Source organism: Drosophila gunungcola (assembly GCF_025200985.1).
Source record: "Drosophila gunungcola strain Sukarami chromosome 2R unlocalized genomic scaffold, Dgunungcola_SK_2 000012F, whole genome shotgun sequence".
Taxonomy (NCBI): Eukaryota; Metazoa; Arthropoda; class Insecta; order Diptera; family Drosophilidae; genus Drosophila; species Drosophila gunungcola.
The window spans coordinates 234,928-246,665 of NW_026453170.1; the positions used below are offsets into that span (position 1 = coordinate 234,928).

Genomic DNA, 11,738 nt, shown 5'->3' on the forward strand with positions numbered 1-11,738 from the left:
TTGAGATTTTTTTCTCATTTCTGGGTGAGTATAAATATTTAAGTTTTTACACGGTAAATGCCTATATTTGAAGAGTATCTAGGGTTTCTTTTTTTTTATGTTCATTGCGTGCATAAAGCCTGGACTCACAGTTATATTTAAAAAAAACATTAAATTGAATTATTTAATATATTAGTTTATTGTGCGGATGAACGAAACTAAATTGAAAGGTGTGCGATTTTGAATTTTGGCGCAGTTTTAAAGTCGGAGGTACCATTTTTACATAAAAAATCAGCCTGTTATTTTCGTAAAAATATTACAAAATGTTTTTTAGTTTAAACTTTCGTTAATCCGAAAGTTTTTACTATATAAAGGGTATGTGCAAAATTTTATTTAGACCGGAACATTTATTTTTGAGTTACGTAACGCACAGAATATTATTGAGATGTTCTTTTATTTTAAAAATTATAATATACAATTTTTTCTTAAATTTAAAAAAGTCATAATGAAAAAGTAAAAATTTTTTGCGAATTTTTTTAAAAGTGTACTTGAGCTATCAGCTTTATAAAGGGAACAATTTTTTTTTACAATTCAGCAGCGATCTGCAGATTAAAACTTAGTCCAAAAAGTTTTTCCTTTTGAATCCAGCCTTAGCTGTTTATGTTTAAAGCGTACTCAAAGCAATCAGAAAACTGTCAGAAGTTTGTAACAAGAAACAGATTATTCTATAAAACAAACAATATTGAATTTCCTTTTTACTATGTAAAAAGTTCGTAGGGACGGAATATTAGGAACATTAAATTCTTTGTACCGTTTTCACGTGTTTATGGTAAACTAGAAGAAGGTTTCTTAGTCATCTCACTTTTGGTCTACCAATTTGACTATGAAAACGGGTTACATAAACATATTTAAACGCGTAAGTTGAAACTGGGTAAGTTTGATTTTTTTTAGTTTTATTTAGCGGTACTTAATGCTATGATAACAAAGTTTTAATGAAAATGTTATGACCATTAAACCATAAATTGTGTCATGCCTTACACTTATACTAAATGAGCGATTTGTCTTTTGGTATCTGTTATTAGAAAAGGCAAAATAGTTTAAATTCCGTCCCTACGATTCTTTTTAGTGAAATCGGTGCTCTTCTTTCTGTACAAATTTAAGTTGAAATTCTGAATGGCTATTCCAATGAAGTTGGGGAGGATATCGAGGAGCTCTTTCTCACACGACGTTTGCGTTTGGGTGACGGGCTGGAGTCATCGCTGCTGCTGCTGCTGTTGCCCCTCCTGTCCAGTTTTGGGGGCACTGAAAATAAATATAGTTATGTGATGTTATTACTGGGCAATCTGTTTACTTACTTGTAGGGCTCTTCGGAGCATTACTTTCAAACTCATCATCTTCCGGCAGCTCGTCGCTTGAGATGTTTTCGTGCATGCGATACTGCTTGGGAAGGTGACTCTCATCCTGCAGTGGTGGCGCGTACTTGGGCCGTTTAACCTTCTCCTCCTGCGGCTGACGATCACTCTCGTTGTCCAACTCGTTGCCCGTCTGCTTTTTGATGCTCTTGGCAATTACGCGCTTCTGGTGGTCCAGCTGGGGAAAGAGGTCCCTCGAATTTTCTAGCGCCTGTTTGGCCGCATTCATCTCCGCCTGCTGGATGGAGGAGCCGCTGGAGGTGGCCAGCCGCTTTGACCGGAAGTAAACGGCAACCTTGTATACCCGCGTGTTGGTGGGACCGCTGGCCTCAACCACCTTGTAGTAGGGAATGTCCGGCTCACCGCCGTCCATTGTACGCAGGGTGAGGCAGCACTGCTGCAACTTGGACTTGGGATCGTTCCAGTCCTGATTCATGATGAACAGCTGAAGGCGCGGGAACAAACAGACGTGGCAGAACTGCTCGCAGTACAACAAACCCTTGTCGACGTACAAGGCGCCCAGGAAAGCCTCGAGCAAATCGGCACGATCCTTCGTCTTCAGATCCGCTTTGGGGTTTGCGTATACCGCATACTTGGGCATCCCCAAATCATCGCAGACCACCGCCTGTGTGCGATTGTTAACCAACGAGGAACGCAGCAGGGACAAATGGCCTTCGTGGTGCTCGGGAAAGTGGCGATATAGATACTCCGAGCAGATTAGCTGCAGCACAGTGTCGCCCAGAAATTCGAGGCGCTGATTGGAGCCGAGCGTCAAGTGTGTGAAGCCAATGGAACGATCGGTGAACGCGCGGGCCAAGAGACGAATGTGCTTAAACTTAATTCCAATGGAGTCCTCGAACTTGGTCAGCTCCTTGAGCACCCGATAGGAATCAATGCAGCTGCGATCACCCAGTGGCTCTTGTTCCTGCAACGGGTGCTCCTGCAGATTCTTCCAGATGTTCAGCAGCTTGTCGTCCTGCCGAAAGAGCGCATCCGTAAACACCTCATCCGCCACCTTAATTCCTCCGTCCAGCAAAAGGGCTCCCATCAGGGCTTCGAAACAATTGGCCATGGCATGGCGCAGCTCCAGCTCGTGGCACAGATCGGATCCGTGGGCGTACAACATGAACTCCTCCAGCTGCAACTTCTTGGCCAGCAGGGCCAAGTGCTGGTTTTGGACGATGGCCGCCCGGTAGGTGGCCAAACCACCCTCCTCCAGCTCCGGAAACATGAAGAACAGGTGGATCGAACTGAGGAACTCCACCACAGCATCGCCGAGAAACTCCAGCCGTTCGTTGTGCGTTATATTCGAAACAGTTTCATGGTCCTTGCCAAATCGGGACATGATGCTGACCAACGTGTTGATTCCCCGTTTGCGGGTGTTCATGTAGTGGATCTTCCGATCGCCATATTCTGGCTGTCGAATTCCGCAGTTGGTCAGTGAGTTGCGGGCATGATCCGGATTTGTGCCGTAGTTCTCCTTGTACGAGGGATGAGTCAGCGCCAACTGCAGCAGGTACCGATTCTTGAAACTATACCCAATGCTCTCCTCCAGCAGGTCCAGCGACTTGTGGAACCGCAGGTGACCTGTCAGAACGGGCACCAGCATGGCGTGCTGCACCACATCGCACATGATGCCCGTACGGTAGAATCCCTCCGAGCTGATGGCCACAGTGATGTTGCGCTTCATGCGCCCTTGCGTGCGCATCTCCTGCAGGCGCTGTTCCTTCTCTTCCAGCTTGCGCTTGTCCTTGAATGATGGCTTCGACATGTTGGCCATCAAATGGCGGAATTTGACGTACTCCCGCCACGCCTTTTGGTACTCCGGATTCCCCGCGTAGCTAAGCTGCGGCGGACGGATACCAAAGTGTACGATTGCCGGATGTGAGATGCCAGTCTCGCGATCCACGCACTCCGGCAGATCGGAGTTATTCCTGTCCAATTGATCGACGCGCAGCGAGCACGGCTTATGCCCCGGCTTTGTGACCAGCATGCCCTTAATGAAGTCCACATAGTTCTGCCACTCACTCTGGCTGATCTGGTTCAGGTGCAGAAGCTGCTGACGTTCGACCAGTTGGGCCGAGTTGTCGAGCAGGTAGCGGAGTACCTCGACCATCGCCAGAACCTCCTTTCCATTGTCTGGAAGGTCACGGACGAAGCGTGGGAGGAAGTGGAATGCTGGACAGGACTTCTCGGCGCTGCCGGAGGCCACGTTGGGCGTCAGATTAAAGTCCACTAGCTCAAGCAGCTCATGGAAAAGGTATTTGACTGAAACCAGGAACAATATACAGTATAAGCAGTATGGAGTCTTCTCTCGTTTTACTTACAGAACAGATCCAGCTCATGGATGGTAAAGTTCTCAGGCATCTTCTCCTCCTCGTACTCAATGGTGTACTCAATGTTGAAACGGATGACTTTGCACACGGGCAAATCAGTGAGACGCACATGCGAGAGAAGCGAGAAGCCCTCAAAGAGAAACTCGTGCTCGTCATGCTTGATAATGGTCGGTGTTTTGGTCAGGAAGTTTGTGGGCGGCGAGATGCTGATCCTGTAGTGAAACAGCTTGCCCGCATTGTTGCTGTTGGGGTCGCACTCAGGGTAGCCAGTCTCGCCTGGGTAGATGCCATGGCGGATGCCAATGCGCCGGGATTTGGCCGAGCAGCGGCACAGAGGGCCGTCGTTCATCTCGCCGGCGTCGTTGTGCCAGAGATCTGCGTGAACCCTCTGTGGATGCTGCACCTTGTGCGACAGCTCCTCCATGGAGCAGTCCTGCTCGATTTTGAAGGCATCTTCGTCCGAGTCCGAGTCGGAAGAGGATGACGAGGAACAGGCTTCTGATTTGTGCTTGTGCTTGCAGACGCGACGGCGCGCCTTTCGTGGCGGCGGCACGTAGACGGGGAGCTTCTGACGCACTCGTTCCGCCCTTTGCAGCAGCTCCTCGTCGAATAGGTTGCATAACTTCTGCAGCCGCACCCGGCCTTTGACTTCGTTATCGGTGTTAGTGCGCTCGTAGTAGGGCTCAGCTGGGGAGGATCGAACCCAGGACTCGGTGGGCGCGTCTGCCTCGCTGAGGGCGTTCATCTTCTTCACATAGTCCTCCGGTTTCTCGCAGAAGTTGGCACACCATTGCCGCAGAAGGCGGTCCCTTTCGGTCTCCACCTTGGGTTTGGATCTCTGCTTCTCCACTGACTCACTTCGCTCCCTCTCGCGATAGCTGCGTGGAGTGTAGTCCTCCGTGGCTGTGCTCCTGGCTGCAGATCCGCGGTAGCCCTGGGACCCCTTTGGCGGCCTGTGGGCATAGTGGCCATTGCCATGTCCATGTCGGGACTCGTGGGTATATCGGGGCTCCTGGGGATGTCGGTGTTCCAGACCATGTCGCTGTTGGTGTTGGTATCGCTTTCCCGAGCCATAGCCTGGATGGTGGTGGTATCCTTGACTGGAGCCGTATGAGTCGTATCTCTCCCTTTCGGCGGGGGGTCTGTAGTTAGCCGCGTAGGCGGGATATCGGTCCGGGTATTTGTAGCCCTCGTACGGGTAGGACGTTCCTGGTGCCTGGTATTGGTAAGCGGGCTCCTGGGAAAAGTACTTCTGTGCTGGGTCCTGGTACGCATAGCCCTCGTAGGCGTAGGCCGACTGCTGCTGGTAGGGATCATAGCTGGGGACGGGGTTCGGGTGGAGTCCTGATGTCTCTTGATACACGTAATCCAACGGGTTGGTGTTTTGGGGCTGGGTGTCAATTTTCGAGTAGGTGTGTGAGGAAACACTCACTCCCGGCGGAGAGATTGCCTCTTCCGATTCTGGGGGCGGTGGTGGAGGCGGAGGAGGGGGCTGGACAGGTGGCGGCGGTGGCAAAGGCGGCTGGTACATTTCGTTTATTTTTTCTAAGCAAAAATTCTTTTAAAACCGGCAAATGCACTTTTTTCCATCCACACTTTTTCACCGCGACTTTCCTGATTTGGCAACCCTGTGGGTTTGTTTACTTTCGCCCATCTGGCAAGGCCTTGCAACATATGTTTCGAGACGAGACGCCATTTAAGTATGCTACTACCCCGCTTTTGTTCCCTGAGCCTGCAACGATGCACTATGGCCTTCTACGCCGTAGCCAGTGGTCGGAAGGCCGGAGTCTACGCCACGTGGGCGGAGTGCGAGGAGCAGGTCAAGGGCTTTAAGAACGCCAAGTACAAGAAGTTCGGCACGCGCCAAGAGGCGGAGAAATTCGTCAATGGCTGCAAATCGTATGCTCCACAGGACGTGGCGGTGCCCCTGGGCCAGAAACATGCTACTCCGGCCAGTTGGAAGGACAAGGTGCGGCAGATCGAGAAGCCCAAGTACACAGAGGCCTGGCCCGATGAGGATGACGACCTGGTAGAGGACGAGCTGGTGAGCAGTAAAAAATAAGTGAAGTCTTCCATTGCTGACCTCCTCTTTTTAGAACGCTGCCATGAACGAAGTGGAAGGAGACCCCAAGCCATCTGGTAGTGGCAATCTGGTAGAAGGTCAAAAAAAATCCCACTGCAAAGATTTAACATACCCGTTTTCAGCCAGGCATCCACAGTCGCAAGAGAAAAGGGACGGAAGGTAGCACAGCCGATACTAGAAACAAAATACCACGACATGCCTCCCAGGTGTCCGAAGCCACAGGACTGAAGCAAGTGGGTGCCTTTCAGTTCGAAATCGATGCGGAAGGCTATGTAATTGTGTACACAGATGGCTCCTGCATAGGTAATGGGCGACCAGGAGCCTGTGCCGGCTACGGAGTCTATTTCGGCAAGAATCACCAGCTGTAAGTGGGTGAAATCGCTATAAAACTTTATTTAGTATGCCCGAATTTGTTTAAGAAATGCTGCCAAGCCCGTGGAAGGTCGCGTAACCAACAACGTTGGAGAAATTCAAGCGGCCATACATGCCATCAAAACAGCTCTGGATCTGGGAATACAAAAACTGTCCATCAACACTGATTCCCAGTTTCTGATCAACTCCATAACGCTGTGGGTGGAAAGCTGGAAGAGAAGAGATTGGAAGCTGAAGAACAATCAGCCTGTGAAAAACGTTGTTGACTTCAAGGAGTTGGATGAGCTGCTTCACAACAATAATATAGCAGTGAAATGGGTGGGTAATTTTATGCAAGTGCCTCCCCACATTTTGTATTTCTTCGTTTTTTATCCTCAGAACTACGTGGAGGCTCACAAGGGCATAGAGGGCAACGAAATGGCGGACAAATTGGCGCGACAAGGGTCCGCCTTGTATAAGGAAAGAAATTACTGATAACCATTTTTTGAATTTAACAGATTATAAACGGAGTGGCAACGCTAAATAAATTGAAGTGTATGGACAACGCCAAAGCCAATGTTTTTATTTACAATTTTACTTTGTCAGTTTTTAAGTTAAACTAGCTTCAAAACGATGTCCATGAAGAACTTCAAGTGTTTATTATTTTTCTCAGTTTTGGCTATAATGGGAGGCATACGCAACTGCTATGTAGTGGAGTCACCCATTGTTCAAGTGGAAATGGACAAAGCCGGCATGCACAGGTTTTTGCCTCGGAGATTACCCATGAAATGTGTTGGGCTAAAGTGAATCGTGCCTTTACAGGACCCTCACGTACCGCCTGCGGTTCGATTATCCGCTGGTCGGCAAGGACTGCGAGTACGTGCTGCTCCAGGCACTGCCCGCATCCGTTTACATAAGCACGGACGAACTGGACGACCTGCAGCGTCTGAAGAGGGTGCGTTATCGCCAGAATTAGGCGACAGGGACTTACCACAATTACCTTTTTTGATCCCAGTTGAGTGCCGTCTATCCGAAGTTTGTCAACATTGAAGTGGCCACGGAACGGGCGCAGCCATTCTCCGTCCTGCTGCGCGGCACACCCAAGATTACGGAGGCGCTTGGGCTGCCCGTGCATTTTCGCTACCACGCCCCCAGCGATAAGCGGTGGGCTGACCTTGAATGTTGAATTGTTTTGCTCACTACAATAACCAGTAAGCCCCACAGATCGGCGGCCACGGTGGCCATACCCCTGCCGGAGCTCTATCTCAACTGCCCAACTGCTGATAGTGAGCTCGTCGAGAACGAGCTGGTGGCCCGGCCAGATAAGCTCTACTGCCTGAACGCGCCGGAAAGCCGCTTCGACGAGAACGTCGTCAAGGAGGGCCAGCCGACGACCATGGCGCATCTGGAGCGCTGCAACTGGAGGCGGGTGCACGTGGAGTGCCAACTGAAGACGCCGCTGCGCGCCGAGATTCCCGTTGGCCAGGCGAACGCCTACGGCCCGGTGCTGTGCGGCACCATCCTGCTCGGCTGGTCCCTGGCCCTGTGGACCATCATCCGCTCGATGGCCAACACACGCCGCATCAATCAGCGTCTCAACGAGCAGCGACTGCTGCAGCAAAAGGTCAAGTAACAGGCGACGAAGTCGGTGCGATTCCAGGACAACAATGGTTGATTAACCAAGCCAACACACTCCGGCGATTACACAGGGCTGTAAATATTTATTAGTATGCTGTGTGCATAAACAATTTACTTATAGACATACTCAAAACGACTTAATAACCCTAGAATCGTGCTACACATCGTAAAGTCTTTTTGGGGCTTATCACAAAACTAAGTCATGTTAAGCTTCCTTTAGCGTGAGCGTAAACATAAACCAATATCTTAGTTAGAGCTAGGCATATCCAAAAATCGCTGGCACAGACGGCAAGCCATAATAACAATTACTTATAATTACTACAGTTAACGAGATTGTCAATGGGGTCCTGGTGCAGGCCAAGCTTTAAAACCGATTGTCCTTGTCCGACGTGGGAGCAACGGACTTTGAATCGCTTTCCAGGTGGTTGCGCAGCGTCATCGTGCTAGACGTGGACGGCGGATCGTTCCACGGCTGAACAGTGGCCTTGCCAAAGATCACAAAGAGAGTGTTGCACACTAGGTAAATGCCGCCCGTGATAAAGAACACCACTCGCCACTGGCTGGGATCCTCCTCATTCGATATGATCGCTCCAACCACTAAGGGAGCCACAATGGAGGTCACTCCCGCAATCCCATTGGTGACTCCCATCATGGGGCCGGCAAAGTTGGGCGATAGATCGATGTGGTTGATCAGGTAGCCGCAAGAGCAGCCCGCGTTGATGCCCACCGCCAGTGTTAGGAGGAGGATGGCCCACGTCTTCTCGTCGGCCGTCATGTATCCCAATCCGATCAAGCAGGCCATCGGTCCCCACTGTCCTATGGAGTTAAAGAGCTTGCGGGCCGTGGTGATCGATATAGTGCCCCGGTTGATGAGCAAATCAGATATGGGACTGACCACGAAGCAGAGCAGGCCCATGGCGAAGTACGGCAGTGAGGAGAGGAAGGCATTGGATTTGACGTTTAGCTGCAGGACACTGCTCAAGTACGTGGGCATTTCCGTGAGCAGCGTGTAGAAGCCCCAGGTGAATCCACAATGGGCTGCCAGCAGACCATAGAAGGCTGGAGACTTGAAGATTGACGTCCAGGGCACGGCCACGGACTAAAAGGAAAGGGGTAAGGCGTTGGAGCAATCAATCCCTTTTGTAACTATCGAATCCGGACTCACCTGACTCGCACTGTTGCTGCCCGTAAGGCTCTCGATGTATTCCCTTTCGCTCTTGCTGATCCTGCCGGCCGTTGCGGGTTCATTGGCCGCCTGCCAAAAGAAGAGCAGGGCCCAAGCCAGGCTCAGACCGCCAGATAGGTAGAATAGTCCCGGCCAGCCCATGTTGGACTCGAAGATAAGGCCACTGGTGGCCAGGATAACAGCCGTTCCGAACTGGGCTCCCGAATAGACGCCAGTGGTGAGTAGTCCTCGCTCCGTGCGCGGCACCCACTTGGCCAGGAGGGTGTGTACACAAGGATAAACCGTGCCCTGGACTAGTCCGGTGAGGACTCGCAGGGCACAGATAACCTCCCAGCCACTCCTGGCTGCCATGGGATGAAAGAAGCACAGGATGCCGCCAATCGCCGTGGCAGAGCCGAGGACTACCTTGGCGCCAAATCGCCTGGCCAGGAGACCTTCAAACAGCAAGCTTGAGAATGACACATTTTGGCCAATTTAGCTGCTCACCTGCTGGCACCTGGGACACCACATAGCCCCAGAAAAAGCTGCTGAGGATCAAGGACTTGTCCGACGTGTCCCAATTGTAGAAAGGAGCGCCTGCGGTGGATTGGGTCATGGGAACAATGCCAGCCGAGATGTTGACCCGCTGGAAGTAGTTGATCATCATGCCCACGAACAGGAGAACGGCTTGCCAGTGGCGGACGCCCAGTCCTCTGGCTGAAAAGTTGAAACAACCCGATGAGTGATGGAAGATATTATTCCATTTACTATTATTATACAGGCTAGTTTCCTGAGCGGACTCGGAACAACGTGGATTAGCAGGGCCTTCTCTCTCCATTGGAACAATAAACCATGTTTACTCAGTTATAGATTTAACAGGCGTCTGGCTATGCGATTTATTGATTGTCCCATTATAAGCAGACGGTGCGAATTGTTTGTCAGTTTGCTTGATTATTTCTAGGACCTTTTTTTGTTTTATTGCTGTTTAACAATGCTCTGATAGTGACGATTCCATTAATTACAGTTCCGACAGAGCTCTTTTGGTTTTATTATAATAATATTGTCATTATCATTAACGCGCCCGCCAATGAGGAAAACAAAAGCCGCCCCACTCTCAATGGAAAAGTTGCCGCTGGCGACAGTGAAGTAGATTTCGCAGGGGCAGAATGTGTAAATGGAGCCGTATATGTATTTTAATTGCCTCCTATGAATTCGATGATTAAGTTCCCCGAAATTCGTTAACTAGCTGATCTTCTTGTTAAGCAACCTCCACGGAAAGATAATAAATATTTTCTTTATGGCAAGTGGAATAATCTCTTGTTGATCTTAATAAAGGCTTGAGTCTCGGCAGATGTCTGATACACGATCAAGATATGGTTTGTAAATAAATATAGCCAGACGTCTGAATTCCAACGGGACTGTCTCTTAGGGTAGGTCTGAAGAGTCGTAAAGTGCAGTTATAGAACAGAAAGAGAGCGATGGTCGGAGCGAATTCATTAAGATGTCCGCAATACCTACATATATATACCAAGGTGCAACTGTATAACGTGATCTCAACGCAGGAGCTGCTCTCTTCTGAGGATGTAGTTTTTGCCAGTGTAAAACGATTGCTTTATCTCTTTCTATCTCTTGTCTCTGGACAATGTTTCGTCCTCTGCAAAGCTGATGAGATCACCTTACATATGTAGTTGCATCATGATATATGTACACTACAAAAACAATACAGTGTTAAAACATACTGTTATGATTACAGCGTTATTTCCTATTAATAACTTGTGTTTGTATATTATAGACGAATTACGGTTTTTCGATTAATATAAAGATATTGAGTGCATCATACTCTTAAGTAGGTTGTGTCTAAATTTCAAGTCGATCGTAATAGAATTGACGAAGGCTATTTTTATATGTAACTGTTTCCTAATACTTCTAATTCTAAACTTTAAAGCGTTTTTCCCACAACTCACATTTTTAGGGACGGTGCCCATTATAACATTCGAAAACAATTTCTGTACATTACATTTGCTACGAGGTAATTAATTAACTTTAAATTAATTGCTGCCATTTCCTTATTATTTCATAGTTCTCCATTGAAATTGTGCACAGTTTTCTTTAAGTTCATCCCCATCATGTGCCATTGGTTTTTTAAAACACATTTTAACTGTGAACAAAGTTTCTAAGATTTTCTTATTACAGATTGACAAAAAAGCTACTCTCTACATAAGTCTGCATTTGTCAAAATGTCACAACGGTATTCTTTTTTAGCCAAGTCATGTTACCAGAAACGATTAGCAATCGATATAATCGATCTAAACCAAATGTAGTTCTAAAAATTAAATTCACTGTACGTATTTGATAAGACATTTTCCGACTTAGAAGGTGACACTTAATCGGTTTATTACGTTCTTACAATATCAATGAAATAACTCGCTTTTAGACCTTGAAATGTCCGAAGCAAACATTATTTTTGGGTCAGCTCGAACATCAACTCAAAGTTCAGAATATCCGATCGGTATCTTACGTCTTGTCTTATCCTCAGATGTGTCAAATCCCATGACTCTCGCGGATATATTTATTATTACACGTCGGACTAAAAATTGGCCGTAGTGCCTGGGAGTGGAAACGTTGGACAACTGCGGAGCTATTGGTACACCTTTCGCATTTATACTGATACCACAAGAACCCATTACCCTGATAGCAGGGGCCTCCAGTCTCAAGTGCCCGCGAGGCAACGCAGATCGTCCGACATTATCGCGGCAGTAATCATAAAACCATAA

The 11,738-nt window shown here is 48.5% G+C and overlaps 4 protein-coding genes across 5 annotated transcripts; 2 read left to right on the forward strand and 2 right to left on the reverse strand.

Annotated features, from left to right (window-relative positions):
• Nucleotides 1-904: 904 nt before the first annotated feature.
• On the reverse strand, nucleotides 905-5,409 carry LOC128255676 (ribonuclease 3). Its single transcript, XM_052985355.1, has 3 exons — nucleotides 3,719-5,409; nucleotides 1,335-3,659; nucleotides 905-1,281 (listed from the first exon to the last, which is right to left on the reverse strand). Exons 1-3 carry the CDS (start codon nucleotides 5,256-5,258, stop codon nucleotides 1,157-1,159), a joined length of 3,990 nt encoding a protein of 1,329 aa, XP_052841315.1. The 5' UTR covers nucleotides 5,259-5,409; the 3' UTR covers nucleotides 905-1,156.
• LOC128255678 (ribonuclease H1) lies at nucleotides 5,369-6,733 on the forward strand. Its single transcript, XM_052985358.1, has 5 exons — nucleotides 5,369-5,771; nucleotides 5,824-5,880; nucleotides 5,933-6,174; nucleotides 6,230-6,500; nucleotides 6,561-6,733. Exons 1-5 carry the CDS (start codon nucleotides 5,430-5,432, stop codon nucleotides 6,654-6,656), a joined length of 1,008 nt encoding a protein of 335 aa, XP_052841318.1. The 5' UTR covers nucleotides 5,369-5,429; the 3' UTR covers nucleotides 6,657-6,733.
• LOC128255679 (phosphatidylinositol-glycan biosynthesis class X protein) lies at nucleotides 6,706-8,122 on the forward strand. Its single transcript, XM_052985360.1, has 4 exons — nucleotides 6,706-6,922; nucleotides 6,984-7,116; nucleotides 7,177-7,325; nucleotides 7,386-8,122. Exons 1-4 carry the CDS (start codon nucleotides 6,795-6,797, stop codon nucleotides 7,792-7,794), a joined length of 819 nt encoding a protein of 272 aa, XP_052841320.1. The 5' UTR covers nucleotides 6,706-6,794; the 3' UTR covers nucleotides 7,795-8,122.
• LOC128255677 (putative inorganic phosphate cotransporter) lies at nucleotides 7,863-11,626 on the reverse strand. Of its 2 annotated transcripts, none has more exons than XM_052985356.1 (4): nucleotides 11,483-11,626; nucleotides 9,472-9,681; nucleotides 8,965-9,419; nucleotides 7,863-8,898 (listed from the first exon to the last, which is right to left on the reverse strand). In XM_052985356.1, the coding sequence occupies exons 1-4, from the start codon at nucleotides 11,514-11,516 to the stop codon at nucleotides 8,164-8,166; spliced, it is 1,434 nt and encodes a 477-aa protein (XP_052841316.1). In that variant the 5' UTR covers nucleotides 11,517-11,626; the 3' UTR covers nucleotides 7,863-8,163. The 2 variants fall into 2 exon arrangements, with proteins under 2 accessions (XP_052841316.1, XP_052841317.1); XM_052985357.1 differs by lacking the exon at nucleotides 11,483-11,626 and adding an exon at nucleotides 9,744-10,589.
• Between the last annotated feature and the right edge of the window lie 112 nt (nucleotides 11,627-11,738).